We start from the raw sequence: 23,462 nt of genomic DNA on the forward strand, positions 1-23,462 counted from the left end.
TCTACAGCCTTGAAGCAGACATTGTGCTGGGTCCTGGGTGCTCCTTAGAAGGAAGGGAGAGTACCTCTTTATGCTAGAAAGCCCAAGCAGCACTTTCAATAGCAACAATCTGTTTAAACCTAAGGTCCAAAGTCACAGATATCTACAGGAACATGGTTCAGTCAGGCAAGCTGGCAACTTTGCATTCCCAAGGCTGTTTAGGGAAAGGTTCAGTATGTCTGAAGGTCTAACAGTGGCCCCAGCCCCAGAGCCTACTAGTGCAATGCCATCCTGAGGACATGTGTCCTTAAGCACCACAAAGGTGCTTAAGGATGAAACATATACTCTGAGGATAGAAACATATACTCTAGGAATAGACAGAGGGCCAGTGATTAAGAGCATTTGCTGCTCTTCCAAAGGACCTATGTTCAGTTCCTAGCACCTACATCAGGTAGTTCACAGTGCATGTAACTCCAGTCCTTGGCAATCATATGATCCTTTCCGACCTCTGTGAGTATCATCTCACACAAATACATACACACACACACACACACACACACACACACACACACACACATAAATCTAGAAAAAAAATATCTGTTCTACCCTAACAAAGCAAGAGCCACTTGTCTATAAGACAGTTCCTGGCAGGCTGAAGCTTTACCCAACCCATGTCTGTAATCTGTAAGATGGGAGGGGAAAGAATTCTACCCTAGTATGATTATAGGGCAGACCCATGCTAGACTCTGCCAGTACTGGTTTCCCACCTGCTCCTAGGACTATGAAGAGATCCAGCAAACAATAAGGTTTCTGCTTAACAGCCCCAAACCAAGGCTCCACTCCCCAGTCCTCCTTCCCAGTTGGCTTTGGATCCAGTGTAGTGAGGCCTTGATCCCTATTCACACTTCAAAGCATCTAAAGGGTACAGAAATGCTGTAGGCAAGGCAAAGCCAGGGACCTATAGGCTGCCAGACAGAGACTCTTCAGAAGCTACCTGCCGCCCAAGATTCCAAGTGAGAATGAGGGTGTGGAGGGGAGCTTGCTCTAGGTGAGAGCCCAAGACTAACATTCACCTTTTAAAGTTTAAAACCGGTATCCTAGCCAGGTGTCATGGCTCACACCTTTAATCCCAGCACTCGGGAGGCAGAGGCAGCTGGTTCTCTATGAGTTCAAGGCCAGCTTGATCTACAAAGCTAGCCAACGCTATCTAGTAAGACACTGTCTCAAAAACAAAACAACTAAAGACAAACAAAGGAACACTGGTGTCCTCCACAGGACTTGGAGGAACTGAGCTAGAACTGACCTCCCCCTACAGACTAGCTCACACAGTATCCAAAGATGCTGTGCAAGTTGTCAAGGGAGAAAAACAGTTAAGTCCTACCTAGCTGTAAACCACAAATATGACCAGCATGGCAAGATATATCCAAGGGAATAATAGTAGAACTTGGGGGTTACTAACAGCCATCAAATTGGATCTAAGGCCCTCTCAATAGGTGGGAACTCATGCATGGTACTAGAAGCCTAGTCAACTATCCATGGCTGGTAAAGTCATGAGCCCTAGAGAAGAACCTAGTACTGACATCTTCTTAAACATCTATCCTTATGCCCACAGATGAGTGTGGTTCTCACTTCTCATCATGGAAGCTTCTTTCTGCAGCAGTCAGAGACCAAGACAGAAATCTACAACTGGTCAAAATGCAGAGAACAATTGACCAGGGTGTGCTAGTCCCCAACTGAAACATCTACAGCCACAACCCCTATACCTAAGGCTCAGGTAACATCATGGAGAAGGGGTAGGAAAAAGTCTAAAAACAAGGGGACCGGGATTCCTGCTGCCAGATGGTGTCTATATACAACATAATATGGTTACCTAAACAAGACCTATGCAATAACATTAGTTGATATTCCAACAGAGAAATCACAAGGCCCCACCCCTAGATGAAGAGCTACAGCCAATGAATACTAAGAGAGGGAGAATCAGTTTTCTCCAGGCAAGAACCCTGATAGATTATCCAGTCCCCAGTGGCAGCACTAAACATGTGTATGAACTTCACTAAATGAACTCAGTAGATTATATTTATATATACACGTGTGTGTATTATAACAATAATAATTAAGAAAGTCATGAATTTGAGAGGGAGTGGGGATACATACAAGGGCCTAGAGAGGGAAAGCTGGGGTGAAAATAATGTAAACACTGAACTTTATGTATAAAAATTTCAAATGAATAAATGAATAAATAAATGTAAAGCAAAACAACTGATATCCTAGATCCTGTACATTTATCAGTGAAATTCTGGCTATCTGCAGATACCTGGGTTCACTCAGTATAAACACCTCTGCCTTGGGACTGGAGGTGTAGCTCAGGGACAAAATGTTTACCTAGCAGACCATGAATTCTAGTCCCAGCACCACAGGAAAATAAAAATCTGGCCTAGCTGTGCAATAACTCTAACTAAAGGCAGACAGCAAGATCTGCTGGTCTTGCAGCAGCCATCTTGGAAAGGATTCTTTACAGGTGGTGGGTGCATCCGCAGGAGGCAAAAAGTGCAGAAGGAAGCCCAATTTGAGAGACTATAGGCCACAGCCCACCTAAAAGTACATAAAGCTTTTTACAGTTCAGCAACAGTAGGATACCATATTTTTGAGACGAAAGGAGAGCCCAGCACAGATGAAAACCAGATCTCAAGTGACCATACACCTGTGGTGGTATTCTAATTGTACTGAAATGTGATTTTGATTGTATGTTAATAAATAAAGTTGGAGATCCACAAAGATACCCCCGCAAAAGACTGCTGGCAATGGTCGAGAGATGGCAGGAACTGACCTACTCTGGTGATGGGATGGCCAGACACCCTGATAGTTGTGCCATAAACCCCATCCAAGGACTGAGGAATCTGGATGCAGACATCCACGGCTGGGCCCCTGGTGGAGCACTCGGAGTCTAATTAGTGAGAAAGAAGAGGGTTTATATGAGCGAGAATTGTTGAAGCCAAGGTTGGATAAAGCACAGGGACAAATAACCAAATGAATGGAAGCATAGGATCTATGAACCAAAGGCTGAGGGCCCCCAACTGATCAGGCCCCCTGAATGGGTAAGACAGTCATTTGGCTTGAACTGTTTGGGAGCAGCTGTGTGTTGGTGCTGGGTCCTGGGCTCGTTGCATGAGTTGGCTGTTTGAATCCTGGGACTTATGCAGGGACACTTGGCTCGGTCTGGGAGGGGGGGAATGGACCTGCCTGGACTGAGTCTAACAGGTCGATCCCGGTCCTCGGGGGAGACCTTGATCTGGAGGAGGTGGGAATGGGGGGTGGGCTGGGGGGAGGGGGAGGGGGGCAAGAGGGGGAGACAGGGGAATCTGTGCTATTATGTTGAACTGGATGGTGTTGTAAAAAAAAAAAAAGGTAAGAAGATAAAACCTAGAAAAAATATCATTACAAAAATAAATAAATAAATAAAAATAAATAGAAAGAGAGAGAGAGAGAGAAGAAAGAAAAAAGAAAGGAAGAAAAAAAAAGAAAGAAAGAAAGAAAAAAAAGAAAGAAAGAAAGAAAGAAAAAAAAAGAAAGAAAAAAAAAAAAGAAAGAAAGAAAGAAAGTTAGTTACCCGGGGGTCAGAGCTATTAGAGCCATAGCAAGAGTGTGGCGGTGGTAGCACATGCCTTTAATCCCATAGATCTCTGTGTGTTCAGGGATACAGCCAGCATTGGAGACATATGCCTTTAAGACCTGGGGGGCTGTACATACAGACAGTGACGAGGCAGTCACGTGTTTGGGTTTACAACCAATGAGAAGGCAGAACAAAATACTATAAAAAGACGGACAGACAGGATATAGCTCTCTTTCGGGAAGCTGGGACACCACAGGAGGAAGGGTGAGATTTTAGCTCTGAGCTCTGACCTCTCGGCTTTCTCTTTTACATTGGTTCTGTGTTTCTTATTTAATAAGACTGTTGGTTACATCTACATACACCCAACTCAGAAATCTTAACCCATAAAGTTCACCCCAAAACAGGGGAAATCAAGGGTCTAGAGAGATGACTCAGCAGTTAAGAATACTGGCTGCTATTCCCGAGGACCTGGGTTCAATTTCCAACACTCATGCAGAGGCTCACAATCTATAACTCCTCTTCTAAGGAATCCAACACACCCTCTTCTGGCCTCCACAGGGACGTGGTGCACAGATATACAAGCAGGAAAAAAAAACCCCGAGTATGTTCAAAACAAGCAAACAAAAAGCTAGCCTCAAACTCAGAAGTCCACCTGCCCGTCTCCCAAATGCTGGGACTGAAGGCGTGCATACCACCACCCGGCTAAAGTTACCTTTTTACTGCATGTGAGTGGTCTGCCTGCATGTTTGCTTGTGCACTACATGCATGTGTGGTGCCTCGTGAGGTCAGAAGAGGGCACTGGATCCCCTGGAACCGTAGTTATAGATGGTAGTGAGCCACCAAGTCAGTGCTGGGAACCGAACCCAGCCGGATTCTCTGGCAAAGTAGAAAATGCTTTTTACTACTGAGCCACCTCTTTGGCCCAGAAATGCCAGATCTAAAATTCTGTCCTTAGCCAGGCGCGGTGGCGCACGTCTTTAATCCCAGCACTGGGGAGACAGGGCCAGGTGGGTGGATCTCTGTGAGTTTGAGGCCAGCTTGGTCTACAGAGTGAGTTCCAGGACAGCCAGAGCTGTTACACTGACTGAGAAACCTTATCTCGTGTGGGGTGGAGGGAGGGGTAATTGATCCCCTTCAGTCACACTGTGAGATGACTAATAAGCTCAGTTCTAAGACATTGCCTCCAGATTCTTTATGCCTTCTTACATGTAGAACAGGACTCAGAAATTGAGAATTTGAGGACAGATGGACAAGGGGGCGCAGTAGAGAAGTATCCATATGCACTAAATGCCAGGAAACACAACTAAAGGCTCTTCTTACTCTCAACCCCGTACCCTTCAAGACATGGAGAAAGAGCAATTGAGTAGGAGTTTCCATTACTTATTCTTCATCAAAAAGGTTTCATTCACAGTCTGAACAAGCCAGTCAAATATAGCAAAAAGGACAAAAACTAAAGAATTAGGCTCTTGCTAAGACTTAATTAATTTTAATGAGCTTCTGAACCCAAAAAACACATGAGTGCTATCATTCAGGGCCTGCAAGATACATCCATGCAGGAGCTGCAGGGGAGCAGACTGACAGCAGCTTGCAAAAAGGAAACTTGGTGTCAACTCCTCAATATTAACAAACCTTCCTGTCAGTCCTTTGGGTCTCTATGGTAGCATCTTCCAACAAATATCTCTGTATGTACACATCAAGCCCTGGGGTATAATCTGGGCCTTTTCCAGTGTTCCTTTACAGACATGCCAGGTGCTTTTTTGATATTGATTTGGTCAAAATCAAAGCCTATATCACCTGCTCAAGGAAGGTCCCTACAATCTTCTCTTAGACCTGGTCACGGTCCTTACCTTCAGTTCTCTCCCCTTAATCAAGCCACTGAGCTAGGCCAACCTGAAAGGAGTCACAGAAAACACTCTGAACCACTCGCAAAAGGGGTGATCATAAGCCTTTGTTTTCTCTGCTCAGGGAGGTAGAAAATAGTGCCTGCCTCTATTGGACTCTGATGGAGTCTCAGCCTGGGGCCATCTCACACTCAGAGCTGACCTGTCTGTACCAGGAACTACAACAATAAACCAAATCTATCCTGTGCCCTTCTGCAAATGGTAGGTATGCCAGTCCCAAGGCAGAGCTACACACAGGGAGATACACAGTTCTAGCTTGAGGCCAGAGGGTCAGACATCAGAAGTGATAAACCATGATGGAGAAGATGCCAAGAGGTTGTTTCTCTGCCCAGTAAAACAGAACCAAAACTGCCAGGGATAATCATTGCTCCCACTTCTATCTACATGAATACTAAAACTATAGTTGGTTCCTTCCACAAAGACCAGGACCACAACACCACATTCCAGCACAGCCTTCTGATCTGAGCCATGAGGTACTTTATCTGATGCTGATTATTCTCCCCTAAAAAATAATCTTTGGGGCTGGAGAGATGATGGTTCAGTGGTTAAGAGTACTTGCTGTTTGTACAGGTGGTCCATAATTGCCTGTCACTCTAATCTCAGGGGATCTGATGTCCTCTTCTGGCCTCTGCAGGTGTGTGCACATATGTGAGGCAAATACATACACTCAGGCATGGACACGTATACATAAATGGATCTTTTCAAAAAATCAGTCATCTCCCCAGGAGAGCGGCTAAACATAGTTATAGCCACTCAAAAAAATTCCCCAAATCAGTCTGCCTATCCTAAGCGCTGACGTCTATTTTTACTTTATCATTTTATGTTTCAGCTTAAGCTCTTGTCAATTAAAAAAAAAAAAAAAAAAAAAAAGGCCTATGTCGTCAATAAGTATTTGAGTTGGTAAGTCTGGACAAATACCATTCTAACAGCCCACTCCCAAGGATGCTTTCCTTTGCCAACCCACATTTCCCGGTGTGCCATGCTCACAAGGGGTCCATTCAGAACTTGGGAACACCCACTCGAGGCAGGAAGAAACTGCAGTTCATCTCACGTGCCACAAAGCTCTCAAGCATCCCTCAAAAAAAAGCTCCTTTCATGAACTCTTCTTCCTGGCAAAAAAAGAGTATCCATTGTTCTCAGGGGAACAATGAGGTAGCCCATGCCAGCCAGCAGCTGAGAGCAGTCTCAGCCAGGGCTGTTCCCAGCCTGCAGACATCTTGGGCTGAGGAAAAGTCTACATTGTCTGCAAGCAAGAAGGCTGAGGAAAGGTGGGGATGAAAAGCTACCCTCACAGGCTGTACCAGTGAGATATCTGGGAGGGCTCTACAGGGGTAGCCTTGTCTTTCAGTGACGAAAGGGATTTCTGCCCTGCTATCCTTTTGGTTTTGTTTTTCCCGACAGGGCCTCACTCGGCAGCTGAAGCCGACCTAAACTGAAGGAACTCTTCCTTCCCCTTAGGATTGGAGTCACGCTCCCTACCACACCACACTGACTCCTCCCCAGCTATCCTAAAGAGGAGGTACTAGGCCTGAGTTGCTGCAGGGTATGCGGGACTACCGCAATGGCGGGCTGGGCGCACAGCAAGACCTGGCAGCTAGAGACTCCATGATGGGCCTGGCCCCAACACCTGTGCCACTGGACAGAGGCTTTGAGAGTCCAAACCAGGCTGGAGGTGGAAAGGAATCTCTGCTCCCTCTGCTAGCTCCTAAATATTTAGAAGTTTACTAGGTGAGAGGAGGCAGCATACAAAAATAACAAAATGTGAGAATTTCAAGCATGTGTTCATACTAAGGCCCAGGCTGGCCTTAAACCAGTCTCAGCCTCTCAAAGTGCTGGATCGCAGGCAAGTACTATGCTTGGTGCCCAGGACAGACATTTAAGAAGACAGGGTTTGTGGAAGGAAAAACTGCTTTCACCAGATGGAGAAAGCGGCTCAAATAGTTGAGAAGATGTTCATACTGGATCTGAAAGAGGACAGCACCAAGAGGGGAGGAGGAAAGAAGGAGCCGAGGCCTGGAGTGGGCCCTACGCCAGGAATAATCAGAACAGAAAGGGGCAGTAGATGAGGCTAGGGTAAGACACAAAGAGCAAAGGGGAAAGAAAGGAAACCTCAGGACAGATCACAGGGGTCTCCAACCTAGATACAGATCAATAATAGGGGGTGGGTTTGAGCAGATTCCAAATGATTAAAACATCTCTTGCTTTAGTAGAAACGACTGAGAAGGTCAAGAACATAGATAAGGAACCCTGAGAAGCAATAAGCAAACCATACTTGGGAAACGGGCAGTAGATACTATTGTCAGACATGATTTGGAGGTTATCCTAAACAAGCATCTTTGGCGGTAAGATCTAAAATACTATTGTTGGCTGTTGTTTGTTTGAGACAGAGTCTCATGTATTCAAGCTGGCCTCAAATTTACTATGTTAGCCAAGGATAAGCTTGAACTCCTAATCTCCTTGCCTCTACCTCCCAAGGACTGGGATTATAAACGTGCCAACATACATTTTATGGTCTAAAATGTTCCTTATGTAAGGCATGGTGATGCCCCACTTTAACTGGAAGACAGAGGCAAGCAGATCTCTGTTGAGGTTGAGGCTAGCCTGATCTACATAGTGAGACCCTGTTTCATACAAAGGAAAGAAAAATGACCTTATAGGCAACAATAATATATTGGACAGCCACTAAAAATTACATCCACAATGAGTATTAAAAATTATGGGAGAGTGGGTACCTTTAATCTCAGCTCTGGGGAGGCAGAGGCAGGTGGATCTCTGTGAGTTGGAGACCAAGCCTGGTCTACAAAGAGCATTCCAGGACAGCCAGATCTGTTACACAGAGAAACGCTGTCTTCAAAACAAAACAAAACATGGGAGAAAACTCAAGCTACAACAAATGAGAAAAGGTTAAGAATATAATCAGAGCCAGAGAGATGGCTCAGTGGTTAAAGATTATTGTCTTGCCACTAAACCTAATGATTGGAGTAGTTTGATCCCCAGGACCCACATGGAAGAGAGAACCAACTCTTTTGATTTTCACACAAGATCCATGGCATACTTCCCCCGCCACACACACACACAAATGTAATTTAAAAATAAGGGCTGGAGGGCTGGAGAGATGGCTCAGAGGTTAAAAATAAGGGCTGGAGAGATCAGTTAAGAGCACTTTCTTCTTCCCACCATTTGGGAGGCAGAGGTGGATCTTTGTGCGTTCAAGCCAGTCTGGTCTACATTGTGAGGTCCAGGCCAGCCAGTGCTACGTAGTAAAACCCTATCTCAAAAACAAAACAAAACAAAAAACCCATAAAATCTCACCAATGTAACTGCCCAAATGTGAGCTGAACAGGGACACCACCAATGGACATCCCAGAAGTGGATGGGAAAAGTCCAGGAGGCCTCCACCCTGCACAAAGAACTAAAGTCAACTGAGGAAGCTGGGAGTAGGAGGAAGAGTACACCACACTAACTGACTGGTGGGCTAGTGCCAAACAGTCAGCCTGAAACTATGTATATAAGTAACATTATACAGCCTGATGGGTTATATTTAGGTATATATATGCACATACATATACACATACGCATGTAATAACAATGAGTGAAAGGAGAGGAGGAAGGGGCGTATGGGATGGTTTGGAGGGAAGAAAAGGAAAGGAAGAATACTGTAATTATTTCACAACTCAAAAAAGGAAAAAAAGAAAAACAAACAAAAGGACACCTCTTGGGGGCTGGAGAGATGGCTCAGCGGTTAAGAGCACTGACTGCTCTTCCAGAGGTCCTGAGTTCAATTCCTAGCAACCACATGGTGGCTCACAACCATCTGTAATGAGATCTGGTGCCCTCTTCTGGCCTGCAGTCACATATGCTGTATATATAATAAATAAATAAATCTTAAAAAAAAAAAAAGATTGAAAAAAAAAAAAGGACACCTCTTTTATTTCTCTTACAGAGGACCCAAGTTCAGCCCCCAGCCCCCATGTTAAATGGCTCACAACCACTTCTAACTCCAGCTCTTACAATCCAACCCCCTCTTCTAGCCTCCTCTAGGAGCCCCACACACTTGGCATTCACTCACACAGACACATCTGTAAAAATAAGTAAATCTTGGGTCTAAAATATCTGTTTATATGTAGTATGTCCACCTCTTAATAAGCAAAGAAAATGGAAGAAACCACAAGAAAGTTTTCTTTCTCTTCCACATACTTTGCAAACCTATGTAACTTTTAAAAAATGTTTTTAGATTTATTTATTTACTTTATTTCATGTGTATGAGTGCCCTGCTAGCACGTATGTCTGTGCACCATATGTATACCTTGTGCCCTCAGAGGTCAGAAGAGGGATCTGACACTGAAGTTACAGAAGGTGGATGTAAGCCGCCGTGTGGGTGCTAGGAATTTAATCTAGGTCCTCTACAAGAACGAGTGCTCTTAACTGCTGAGCCATCTCTCAACCCCAATGCTAGTTATTATAATGAAAAAAGAAATCTTTTAATGTAGACTTTACAGCCAGGTTGGTAGACACTTGTAATTCTACCATTCAGCAGGCAAAGGTAGGAGGATCGTAGTTCAGAAGCCAGTAAGACTGTCTCAAAGTAAGTAAGTAAATACTTCTTCAAGCTTGTTTTATACAGGCGGGGAAGTCACAGCTCCAAGAATAAGGTCAAGCAAGCCTTGCATTTCCAAATCCTCAATCCATAGAGCCCTGGTTCTTAAGAGTGGGATGAATTTTCTTACTGTTATTCAATGCTAAGGAATCAAAACTAGAGTCTCACGTGTGCTAGACAAGTGTTCCATTGCTGAACTACACCCCCAGCCCTTCATGAGTTTTCCTACAGGCTAATCAGCTACTAAATTGTCTGTTCTCTACAGATAAATATGCTCAGACAAAATCCTGTTTTCCCAGTAAAAGCTCTTTATGGCCCTGGTGAGTAAGCTTGTTACATGTCTCTACCAGCTACTGCAAGTATCTAGCTCACTGTATCAGGTTCAAGACACTTTTGGTCAAAATTAATCCATGTAAAACATTCCAATAACCACTGGAACTGCAGGGTTTGGACATGCAGAGGGTCCTATCAAAACCTAGGCAACAATATATCTATCCTTCAGAACTGCACTCCTTGCTGGGGTAGAAAGAGTTCCACAGAATTCATCTGTTACATGAGCTAGAGTCTTCAGAAGTACAGAGAATGAGTCCAGAGAGGAAAGAGAGCACAAAGGGGGTGAAGGAGACTAGGGCCACCCAGATCAAAGGGAAAGGAGCAATAGACCCACCTCTCCATGGGACACTCAACCTAGAAGTCTGGGTTTGTGTGTCGGAAAGGACACACCTGAACTGGTCAAACTTTCAACCGAAAGCCTACAGTGACAGTGACAGTGGGCTGGAGTGGAGAGATGGCCCAGTAGTTAGGTGCACTTGCGTGTTTCTTCCGGAGGATCTGGTCCAAGCTCAGTTACTAGCATGCACATGGCAGCTCATAACCATCTCTAACTCCAGTTCCAGGGAAACCAACATTCTCTTTCGATTTCAGCGGGCACATGCACATACATGGTGCACATGCATACATGCAGGCAAAACATACACATAAAATTTTTAAAAAGAAAAAAAAAAGCGCTACTGGGCAGGTTTCCAAGCATAGGCCTTAAGAGACTAACGGTTCCAGGTGGGAGTGATGGCCCAGTGAATCTGACAGCTGCTTTTAACCTCTGCAGGCACCAGGCACACATGTGTTGCTCACACATTCATGTGAGCACGTAAGCCAGCCCCATCTCAATAAATAATAAGATACAACAGGAAAGGAAAAGACATCAACGCGAAACCGGAGGATGGACTCTTGCTCCTCTTGTTTTCATATGCAGTCTCACCTTGATCACTTCTCCACTGGAGGCAATTAAATCTGTGGGAATGCTCACTCGAAACGAGCGCCCAACAACAGCCGTGCCATCGGGGATGCCGACCACAGTGGGAACAGTCTCATGGAAGTCTGAGAGCACTGAGTGCATGGACGCCTCAAGCTGGTTCTTCCAGTCCCTCACGGCCTCTGAGGGCTCGCTGGGCCAGTGGGACTGAGCCACAGCCACAGAGAGTAGGAGAAGAAAGGTCCTTCCCCAGACGGGGTGCAGGAGCCAGACGCCCGCAGACATCCTCGCCCCAGGCTGGTGTGTGCTCAAGCCGACAGTCGCTGAGGAGGATGCAAACGATGCGGCCGGGCTGGGTCCTCACCCTCTGCACACTCGCTCCATCCCAGAGCACCCAACCTGAAAAAGACAAAGAACAGATTCAGAGCTCAGCAACGCTGCTCATTTCAAGACTGCACCCTTCCAAGTGTGCTGCTGAGGAGAAGCCGCTTCCTCCTGGGCTCCTCAGCAGCATGCAGCTACTCCACTGAAATGCCTGGTTGTCAAGTGTGAAATGTCACTGAAGTCGGAAATTTTATATAAAACAAAACGTAAGACACCTCATAATAAGTTAAAGGGATTGATACATATTGAAACCACAGAATGTTGAATCATATACATCATTAAATCAAATGATTAATATAAAAATCTACAAAGTACAAATTACTGAAATTAATTTCACTTGTTTATTTTGTTGTGAGAGAAGAAAAAAACTAAATTTCTAAATGACATTTGGTTCCCCTCATCTGTCTGCTAAGCAGCACTGTTCTTCTAGACTTTCCTCCAAGTTGACAGTAAATAAAGTGAGCTGAGAACAAACAAAAGCCCAATGTGGACACTACCAGACAGCTGACCCAGGCTCTCCAATACCAACACCCCTAAGGGTAACTGCCTGGGTTTAGAGACAGTTACTATATGCTATGTGCATCCTGACTGGATTCCAGAATTAAAAATATACAAAAACAAAAACAACAAACCACAAACAAACAAACAAACAAATGCCCAAAGCTGAACTGGAGAATTTGCATACTGGCTGAAGATTAGCTTTACTGTTATTCTGTAGGTGACAAGATGATGATGGTGTGGCTCCATAAAGAGCCATCCTAAATCCTACATCCTCTGAGTAGTATTTGGAGGTGTTTATGGATGAAATGTCACAAAGATTCTTTACTCACTTTGAAATGCTTCAAGGGAGAAAAATGTTCACCTGTATTTATAGAGATGAACCATATAACAATTAAAGGCATAGTCAGTTCTAGAAGATAAAAAATATTAGTTTTGAGCTGAGTGGTGGTGATGCAAGCCTTTAATCCCAGCAGAGGCAGGCTGATCTCTGTGAGTTCGAGGCTAGCCTGGGCTACAGAGTGAGTTCCAGGACAGGCTCCAAAGCTATAGACAGAAAAACCCTGTCTCGAAAAACCAAAAAAAAAAAAAAAAAAAAAAAAAAAAAAGATAAACAAATACAATGTAAAAGGCATGACTTAAGAACCTTTAGAACACAGTAAAACACCATGGAAGGACTTCATTTAAAAAGACATTAGACTGCATAAAACATTTTAAAGGACAATTAACTGGGACTCGTCCATGAAGAACACTTGTTCTTGCAGAGGTCCTGAATTTGGTTCCCAGCACCCACATGGTAGTTTACAACCATCCAAAACTACCATTCCAGGGAATCTGACACCCGCTTCAGGCCTTCACAACATACCAGGCATACACATGGTATACATACATATATGCAGGCAAACATCCATACACATAAATCTTTTTGTTTGTTTGTTGTGTTTTGAGACAGAGTTTCCCTGTGTAGCCCTGGCTGTCCTGGAACTGCTCTATAGTCCAGGCTAGACTTGAACTCAAGAAATCCACATGCCTTTGTCTCCCAAGTGCTAGGATTAAAAGTATGTGCCACCCCACCCCATCCCTCCCCCCCACACCCACATACCCAGGCTTATATAAATCTTTTTTTTTTTTTTAAAGATAATTAATTGGATCTCTGAGGAAATGGAGTAGACATTGTTTTCCCCAAAACTTCCCACAAAATACAATTAAGAATCCTGTATGTTACATATAAAATAAATACGTCTCACAAGTGAACAAAGGGCAAAACTCAGTTACAGAACTCAGGACTCAAGGACCCCCAGAGTGGAAGCCCCTTGAGTTTTCTTCTGCCCTGTGTATTTTTTTTTCCCCTGACAGTGGAACTCCAACAGTCAGAAGCTTTGGGGTTGGGATTTTTCTTCCTTTGGTCCTTGCAGGAGCCGGACGCAGGCTTTGCACATCCCTGGCAAGTGTCTCACTGCTGAGCCATCCCGCAGCCCAGCAAACGCTAGAACCAGGCCTGGACCACCACACTCAACTTTTCTTTTTCTTAATTTTTATTTTCACCTTTATTCATTTTATTTTATTTTATTTTATTGAGATAGGATTTCTCTATGTACTCCTGACTTTCCTAGAACCAACTATGTAGATCAGGCTAGCCCAGAACTCACAGAGCTTCTCCTGTTTCTGCCTCCTGAGTGCTGGGGTTTAGGAGTGCACCACCACACCCAGCCGATTTATTTTATATGTATGAGTGGTTTGCCAACATGTCTGCCCCTCCTTGAAGGTCAGAAAAGGACTTCAGATCCCCTGGAGCTGGACTTATGGATAACTGTGAGCTGCCAAGAGCTACAAGTACTTTAAATTACTAGTCCCTCCAAATTTTTTTAAATCATAAAAATATGGAAGAATATGTGGTGTTGACAAACCTGGATGGCAGATATTCAGGTATGTGTGACATTAGTCTGGTTTCTACTGGTTCGTGCGATGATACAAACTAAATCTTCAGTTGGGTGGGGTGGTGCACTCCTTAAATCCCAGCGCTCAGCAGGCAGGAGAGGAAAGAGAACAGGCACAAGTTCAAGCCCAGCAAATCGGCCAGTGCTGTGCAGCAAGACTCTCAAAGAACAAAGCAAGGGCCAGTGAGATGCCTACACAGGGAGTAAAGATTCATGTCACCACGCCTGATAACCTGAGTTCTGGGAATCAGTTCTCTCCCTATGCTAGGAGAGAACTGATTCTCTCTCTCTCTCTTTCTCTCTTTCTCTCTCTCTCTCTCTCTCTCTCTCTCTCACACACACACACACACACACACACACACACACACACACACACACACACACGAACAGGCAGTGAGGTGAAGGATTAATTACTTAATTAAAAAACACAGGCTAGGCATAGTGGCACAGGCCTATCCCAGCACTGAGGAGGGAGCCTGGAGGACTATAGAGATATCCTTGACTGTACAGGGAGTTGGAGGCCAGTTTTGTTTATTACCTTTGGCCTTGAATCTCCCATTTCTGTGTGAGTGTTGGGAAATTTTTGAAATGGTAACTAAAACTCAAAACCCAAATCTCAACATCTGGATCTTCTGGCCTATTTATTCCACCTTCCTTATCATCCTATCACTTTCTTCCTTTGTTTCCCTCTCACCTGCTGGGCTGGGTGTGCTGGCTCAGCAGTCAAGTTCCTGTCTAGTATTCGCAAAGCCTGTGCTCAGCTCCTGGAAGCACCAGGGGAAACCTCAGGACTGGGCATGCACCTAGTGGGTAAGTGGGGAGGAGAAAGCCTTCTTATTTTTATTTTTCCTACTTTTCTCTTTAATTTAGTTCATTTACTTTTCCATCTATTAAGTCCAATTGATCTTTTACTTCCCTAATCTGATTCTCAATTTTAAATTCTTAGCTTATTTGAAAAGAGCACTGCTTATAAGTCACACCCTTCCCCACTAAAAGCATAAGCTCAGTCTACTATCTGTGGTCCCATGACGACATGGGGTGTGTGTGTTTCACAGGCATGACTAAGTGCTCCGCATTTAGCAGTCAGGCAATGTCCAGGGCACAACTCCAACTACTATGTGCTGATTTTTCCATGCTCTAAGGAGAAAAGATGGTTTCTGCAACTTGGAAAAAAATCAGCCTGTGTATCTCTGATGCTGGCTTTCTATAAGCAAGGGTCATGCCTGCCTGCACTAAACATCTCCTAGATTACAGCTACACATCTAATGAGATAGGGTTTCTGTATAACAGTCCTGGCTATCCCGGAACTCGCTCTGTAGACCAGGCTGGCCTGAACTCACAGAGATCCACCTGCCTCTGCCTCCCAAGTGCTGAGATTAAAGGTGTTCGCCACCACCGCCAGGCAATTCTTTTTTTTTTTTTTTTTAATATTTCTTTCTTGAGGAGAGAGTATATGCCACAGCATGCATATGGAAGTCAGAAGACAACTTTTTAGAGTCTCCTTCTATCATGTGGGTCCCAGGATTCAAGATTAGTCAGATTGACACCAAGTGCCTTTACCCATCAAACCATCTTACTAACTCTAGAAAAAAAATGTATACAGTCCTCAAACGCTCACTCCTAGTCACTACAGAGATCCTCTCCCTTCTTGTAGGGATCAAAGCCCAAGGATCAGTAAACATCAACCACTGTCATACAGAGCCTGGTGGCTAGACTCTGTTAGGAGAAGGATGCTCAGTGTTCGTGGCAAGGCCCCACTGTTAACACTTCATCTATATTTATACCTTCTGTGACACCAGTACTCGAGGCCGCCTGAGAAGATGTCTCAACTGAACTCACCATTGTCTCTAGACGCCGGAAACTTTCAAAGCTTTCCTACTAAGAGATGAGTGGTGGAAACAGCGATGCAGCACAGCACACACACACAAAGAAATCTGAGTTCTCAGGGCTGCCCTTATGCTAGGGAAATCCAACTCCACAAAAATAGGTCCTCTCAGAGCCTTGACAAAAGGCCCTGGCTCTCTGAACCCATGTCAATCAGCCATAGTGCACAGGGAAAAACACAAGTTTGCATGGCAGCAGTCTTAAACACTCCCCACCCCCAGAGACCAGAGAAACTTTAAAGGTATTGGAAGAACTGGAAAAGCCAGATATGGGTGGCATAGGCCTAAAATCCAGCAGTGGATAAGCTGAGACATGAGGATTTCAAATTTGAGGCCAGCTTGGGCAACCTTATGAGTTCAAGGCCAGCAGAGCTACAACAGGGAAACTTTGCACTCAAAATGCTGAAGAAAGAAAGACATGTATTGGAGGTTTGGTGAGTGGTACACACCTGAATTCCACTGCTCACAAGGCCAGATTGAGCTACAAAAAAGTGTTGGTCCCTAGAGAACCTGGAGAAGACAAAGCCTTCTGAGAGAGCAGCCCCTCAAGCTGCTCACAACTGCCCTAAGAGCTGCAGTAACTGGGAAGAGCCCATAACAATCAAGACACTCATCCCACCCCGCTGCCGGTGCACATCCAGCACCTAACAGCACAATGAGGCCGCATTTCTACTTGGAGGTAGAAAAACATGTAAAGGAGACTTCCACCAAGCTCCTGGAAAGTGAGTCTCGAATGATGAAAAAACAGTCTACAGCAGTCTACCAGACACCTTTAATCAAAAGATGAGACATTCCCAAATGGGCAGAAGTTAAGTATACCTACAAGATAACCCAAAATATCAAAAACTGCCTTGAAAGTAGATATTATACACCAGCCGTTGAGGATACATGGGGAATCAAAACCACCACCTAGTGACTAGCAAGGACTCCAGTCAGCTGAGAGATATGGAGGTAAGGGTCCTTCTGACCCTTCCTATCACTGACGGAGCTCGACATGGCTATGACTGAAGCATGTCATCTGATGGGAGGCACCGAGCCCTCAGGACCCCCTCCACTGCTGTCCAGACAGCTTAAGTGCCCAAGCAGTAGAAAGCCTTACTCCAGCAGAATCCAGGCCCGGGGAGAAAGGCAGTTCTGGCCGGCTCTGCTGCCTCCCCTGTGTAATGAGTGCCCTGTGCTCACAGGGGCCCAGTTAGTAGTAAGTGCTTTCCACTCAAGTAAGTTCAATACATAAATGCACATATGGTATACTCCGTTCACAAGAATCAAAACTCTGTGAATAAAACTTTTACCTACTTTAATCTAAAAACTCTTAAAAGAACAGCAATTAGTTTTTACTTTCTAAGAATAAAGGGAAAGTTGTGAGATTCAACTCATTAACCAAACACAATGTGGCAAAGGCAGCCAATTCTGTCAACTCCCAGGAGCTTCTGCTTTTCAACAGGTATGCTACCTTAAAACAGTACTTTAGCTGTCAGACTGCTACTATTCACCCTTATAATTAAAACATTGAAGGAAAATGGGATTTTCTTTTTAAAACACAATTAAAAGAATCAAGTCCTAAGTCCATGGTTTTTGTTTGTTTTGTTTTTGGGGTTTTTGGGGGGTGTTTGGTTGGTTGGTTGGTTGGTTTTGGTTTTTCCAAGAGAGGGTTTTTCTGTATGGCATTGGCTATCCTGGATCTTGTTTTGTAGACCAGGCTGACCTCAAACTCACAGAGATCTGCCTGCCTCCGCCTCCTAGATGCTGGGATTAAAGGCCTGTACCACTACCACTGGGCCCTAAGTCCCCATTTTAAATGGTCTTGGGAAAAGTACAAAGCAGAAATCTTAATTAAACCATCACTTTAGGCTACACTTAACAAGAAGGCTTTTTTGGTCCACATATTCCAAAGTTAAAATTCAGTATTGTGAGTTCAATATTAACACAAAACCTCTGGAAAGTTAACTGGTTTAAAGCAGTTCAACCTACAGGGCCAACAGGGTATCTAAACACAATAAAAAGCAATAGCATGAAATTGTTTATTTGGTCTCCCGATATGAAAAAGACAGGTGATTTTCAGCTCCAGTTTTAAAAAGGCCTTTTGTACTCTGTGACATCAGATAAAGAAGGTCACTGAGAGAATTTAGTCTCACCTTAAAACTACTCTTGGCTCAGGAAGCAGATGGGGTTTCTCTGCCACGGGGACCTGGCATGTTTGTGATAAGAGATGATTATAAGCAACAGGGAGGAACATCCAGGTCCAATCAATCAGACACAGCCAGGGTCACATAAACAGAGACTAAAAGGTAAGACTATGTGGGAGAGAAAATTGCCACCTCTAAGCAGTAAGTACCGAATCTATCTTGTCTACCAACAAGGAAAGCTACTTTAAAAGCTCCTGTCATTTAGAGAATTTCTTGTAAATCTTCACTTATCTCAGGTACCAAAGAAAGCTACAGTGGGCAGTGGTTTCTGCTGATGGCGGCTTGTTTTCTTTCCAATAATCACAGAAAGGAAGCAAAGACTTCAACCTGCATATAAATACACACAGGTACAAACGTGTCCTGAAGAATGGGGCAAAGATACAGTTCAAAGTCCAGAACTAAACAGCTATTCTCCACTAGACCATGGTCTGTAATCCAGGCTGATTTTTAACACCTCGTGTGAGAGGCTCACTGAACACTCCACTAAACTCCATATGCTGTGGTTAAATATTACTCACTACTAAGTGGTAACACTTAAAAACTGGTCACATGGTGAATTATATGGCATGGATTTTTGTCCTTTCTTTCCTGTTTTGTTGTTTGGGAGGTATCACGTCCAGGTTGCACTCACAATCTACTGGGTACTGGCCTTGAACTCCTGATTCTCCTGCCCCCACAGCATGTACAACTATGCCAGGCTGCTTCTTTCTTTCTTCTTCTTTCCTCCTCCTCCCTCCTTCTTTAACAATTAAGGTTTGTTTTTAACTCCTGCCCACAATCTCAACATTAGGAGGCTAACGCAGGGGCTAAGAAATGATGGCTAGCCTCAACTATATATAGTGAGATCCTGTCTCCAAAATAAATTTTCTGTTTTGTTTTAGAGCCAGGCTATAAACCAGCTAGTTAAGAGGCTGAGGCAGGAAGAATACAATGTCAAGGCCTGCCTGGGCAACTTAGTAAGATCAACTTCAGGATTATTACAAAATAAGTAAAACATGAACGACTGGGACTATAACTCGTGGCAGGACATTTGTCTAGCAGATGTGAGGCCCTAAATTCAATCCCGAGTATACTCCACTTCCCCAACCAAAAAAAGGAAGGGGAAACAATTGTATCAATAAGCTCAGGACTAGAGGACATGCTTACCATGGAACAAAGGACCTGGATTTAATGCCAAGCACTACACACACAATGTTTTTAAAAAGTAAGATGGGACTGGAGAGACGACTCAGAGTTAAGAGCACTGACTGCTCTTCCGGAGGGCCCGAGTTCAATTCTCAGCAACTACATGGTGGCTCACAACCATCAAAATGGGATGGGATGCCCTTTTCTGTCATGCAGGCATACATGCAAATAGAGCACTCATATACATAAATAAAAAAAAAATATTTTTAAAAAGAGGTTAGATGGTGGCTTTGCTGTTATAAAAAAAAATAAAATCAAAACGAAAAGCTGGGGCTGGACAGACAGTTTAGTGTAACTTCAACTCACCTCTAATCTCTGCTTGCATGTGCATTCATATGCACGCGCGCACACACACAATTTTTAAAAGGATATTAAAAAAAGAGAAAAATTTATGCAACAGCTAGAGCACACATAGCTCACTGGAAAAAATCCTTGTTTAGCATATACAAAGCCCTGTGCCGAATCCACAGCACTACACAACTAACCAGAAAACATCGAGTGCTTGATCCCAGCACTGGGAAGGCAGTGGTGGAGGCAGCGGGAACACACACCGAGTTCAAGGTCAACCAAGGATACATAGCAAGGCCCTGTCTCAGGAAAATCAAACAGAACATTCCTCAGAATCACACCATTTAGACTTTAGAAAAAACACCACAAGGAAGCTTTAGGAGCTCATTCATGATGACAATATCCAGTCTTTTAACTGCCAATGCCTAAACGGGTCACTAAGGATAGAAAAGGTTCAACAGAGCCCAAAGACAAAAGCTAAGTCTAATCATCCATCTGGCTGAAGCAGGTAGAACAGTGTGGCGGGGGGTGGGGGAAGAGGTGAGAGAGAGGTGGATGGCCAGACTATCTAAGGGGAATGAACCCTCAAACTCACGTGACATCCAAGAATCCAACTAAAGCAAACTACAATCACCTTAAGACAACATAACAATTAACACTTGAGCACACATTTGCTGACTACTTACCCTGTAGGACAGATGTGAGGCTTCAATTACTCAGCAGTCTTTCTAAATTTCATACACTATTCAATTAAGATTTTATATGCATTACCAAATCACAAAACACAAGTAGTAATCCATTTAACTAGGTAATCACAGCCACATAACAATGTTCTAGGGCATGTCTATGATAGTGGACATATAAAAATTACAACGAAGCTAAAAAATTCCTAAAGCCCAATCACAATCCAATGCTCTATTCAAATGTTTGTGGTGACACTGGTATAAAACCTACTAGGCTGTTAGTCAAACAACAGTAGAGCACATACAATTACGTATAGTACAGTATGTTTAATAGTAGTAACTTACTGGCTTATGAATTTACTATACTTTTCAATATTAAGAATTTACTCCTAGCCGGGCGGTGGTGGCGCATGCCTTTAATCCTAGCACTCGAGAGGCACAGCCAGGTGTGGATCTCTGTGAGTTGGAGGCCAGCCTGGTCTACAGAGTGAGATCCAGGACAGGCACCAAAACTACACAGAAAAACCCTGTTTCAAAAAAAAGGGAATTTACTCCTACTTACGAATAAGAAAAGTGGAATTAGGGTATAGCTCTTAGGTAGAGCATTTGCTTAGCATGCACAAGGCAAAGGTTCAAAGCCCTATTTGGAGAGCTGGAGAGATGGCTCAGTGGTTAAGGGTACAGGCTGCTCTTCCAGAGGTCCTGAGTTCAATTCCTGGCACCCACATGGTGGGTCACAACCATCTATAACAAGATCTGATGCCCTCTTCTGACCTGCAGACATACAGACAGACAGAACACTGCATACATAATTAAAATAAATATTTGAAAAACAAACAAACAAAGCCCTACTTGGAAGGGGGAAGTTCTGTAAAACAAACAAAACAGCCTTGCTGGAGATCCTTCAGGAAGCATCCCCGAAGGAAGCAGACAGAAGCAGTAGTGTTAGTGTTTCTGAAGACCTCAGGGTGATGTGTGGCCCCGGCTACTGAGCATGCTTGTATCTTTGTTGTCTATTTGCTGAAGAAGTGGGGTTGGGTGTTTGGTCTGCTGGTCCTCCCAAATGCTGGGAACACAGGCATGAACACAACTCCTGTCAGGTTTTTTTGTTTGTTTTGTTTTTTGATTTTTTCGAGACAGGGTTTCTCTGTGTAGCTTTGCGCCTTTCCTGGAGCTCACTTGGTAGCCCAGGCTGGCCTCGAACTCACAGAGATCCGCCTGGCTCTGCCTCCTGAGTGCTGGGATTAAAGGCGTGCGCCACCAACGCCCGGCCCTCCTGTCAGTTTTTAACAAGGAAAAAAAAAAGGTTGTTTTTTGGTTTTTTTTGTTGTTGTTGTTTTGCACGCCTTTAATCCCAGCACTCAGAAGGCAGAAGCAGGCAGGTCTCTGTGAGTCTGAGGCCAGCCCGGTCTACATAGTGAGTTCCAGGCCACCCAAAGTTATATGGTAAGACCCTGGAGAGAGAAAGACAGACAGACAGACAGACACAGACACAGACACAGACACAGAGAGATATCACAAGTTCAAACCCTGCCTGGGCTACAGAACCTGTTCTATCTAGCCTGGGCACCTGTGTAAGACCCCATACCAAAATAATACTTATGCTAGATTCAACTCTTAAAGCAAAGAAATCACATTTAGCCATACAAATGTGCAATTGATTTGTGATCTAACCTGTGAGTCAAAAAGCTGAAATGTCTATAGTTTTAGTATGCTAAGATTATTGAAGAAAAAATGTCAAGCTTTTATTACTATTACTATTGCATGTAATATGATCTATATATTAATACGCTCATGGAGGTCAGAGAACAGTTTTAAGTTAGTTCCCTCATTCCTTGTACATATGGGCTTTGGGAATCAAACTCAGGTCACAGCCTTTCACAACAAGCACTTTACAAGACGCCAGACCCTGAAAGAAAAGAAATTTTGAGTAAGGGTGTCTCTACAAAGCCCAAGCTAGCCTGGAACTCAGAGATCTGCCTGCCTCTGCCTCTTGAGTACTAGAATTAAAGACATGGGCCACCATGTCCAGTCTCTTGAAGAAATTTTAAAAATAAATAAATTTAAGTGTAATTTGAATGGGTGGTATGTGTCTCTATCCCAACACTAGGAGGGTTAAGACAGAGAATCAGGGGTTCAAGGCCAGCTTGGGCTGCACTATGAGAATCTATCTCAAATAATAAAACCACAAATAAATTTAGTATAACCTAAAGACATAGTGTTCATGAAGCCAACAATGACCTATAGTAAAGACCTAGGACTTCACATTCCCTCACCACGCATTCAGGTTCACCCAGACAGTTCCCTGCAAGTAGCTCTGCTAATGCTCAGTGCCCATATGCCATATGGCTATGCTTTTTTTTTTTTTTTTTGGGGGGAGGCAATCTTTTACGTATTATTTCTACTCTGACTCTTTTCCATTTGAATACAGAAAAATCACGGTGTACAATAGTCCATATTGTTCATTACAGTCAGTCTCTGTAAGTTTGTGGTCAGAAAGCAATAAGCCATACTCTGAAAGTAGATATAAATTTATTACCTAGGTTTTCAGTATGATATTCATATTACAATTGTCTATCACATTCTCAGAATATACCCTCATCATGAAACAATGTATGATCATACTTTTCTATCTAGTATCTAGTAAGTAGGTGCTTACTAGAAACTAAAAGTTGCCTTCTAGCTTTCCAAACTCCATCCAATTATAGTAACCCCCACCTCAACTCAATACTAAGATACAGAGTAGCGCTACCCTGAGCACAAGATCATCAATGTTGGTTGAGAGTCAAGGTTGGGACCATGAGAGCTGCCCTGAGAAAAAAGGAGAAAGAAGAAGCCCAATGCAATAAGGTGGCCACATTTGCTGCTCTCTCCCCAACAGTACACACACTAGGTGGGGAACTCATCACATGTCTGCAAAGGGAAAGGGCTTCCATTCCAGTCCATTCCTCAAATGAATTTACCATGCAGAACGGCAATGACCACTTGATTTCATTTTCAAGTTAAAAAGCTAAGCTTCCTGGGTTTTTCCCATTGAAATACAGGATTAGGGCTGGAGAGATGGCTCAGAGGTTAAGAG

At 43.8% G+C, this 23,462-nt stretch overlaps 1 protein-coding gene across 9 annotated transcripts in view; it reads right to left on the reverse strand.

Annotated features, from left to right (window-relative positions):
- The window catches only part of Dag1 (dystroglycan 1), a 67,132-nt gene that overhangs the window by 10,533 nt on the left and 33,137 nt on the right, over nt 1-23,462 (reverse strand). For 8 of the 9 annotated variants that reach the window (XM_028886991.2, XM_028886987.2, XM_028886985.2 and 5 more), the window contains one exon: nt 11,346-11,738. In XM_028886991.2, coding sequence (XP_028742824.1) covers nt 11,346-11,624 — 279 coding nt within the window. In that variant the 5' untranslated portion in view covers nt 11,625-11,738. Of the gene's footprint in view, nt 1-11,345; nt 11,739-14,128; nt 14,289-23,462 lie in introns of those variants that run through there. The other variant, XM_028886992.2, reaches the window with a different exon arrangement.

This window comes from Peromyscus leucopus, chromosome 7 (assembly GCF_004664715.2).
Source record: "Peromyscus leucopus breed LL Stock chromosome 7, UCI_PerLeu_2.1, whole genome shotgun sequence".
Classification (NCBI taxonomy): Eukaryota; Metazoa; Chordata; class Mammalia; order Rodentia; family Cricetidae; genus Peromyscus; species Peromyscus leucopus.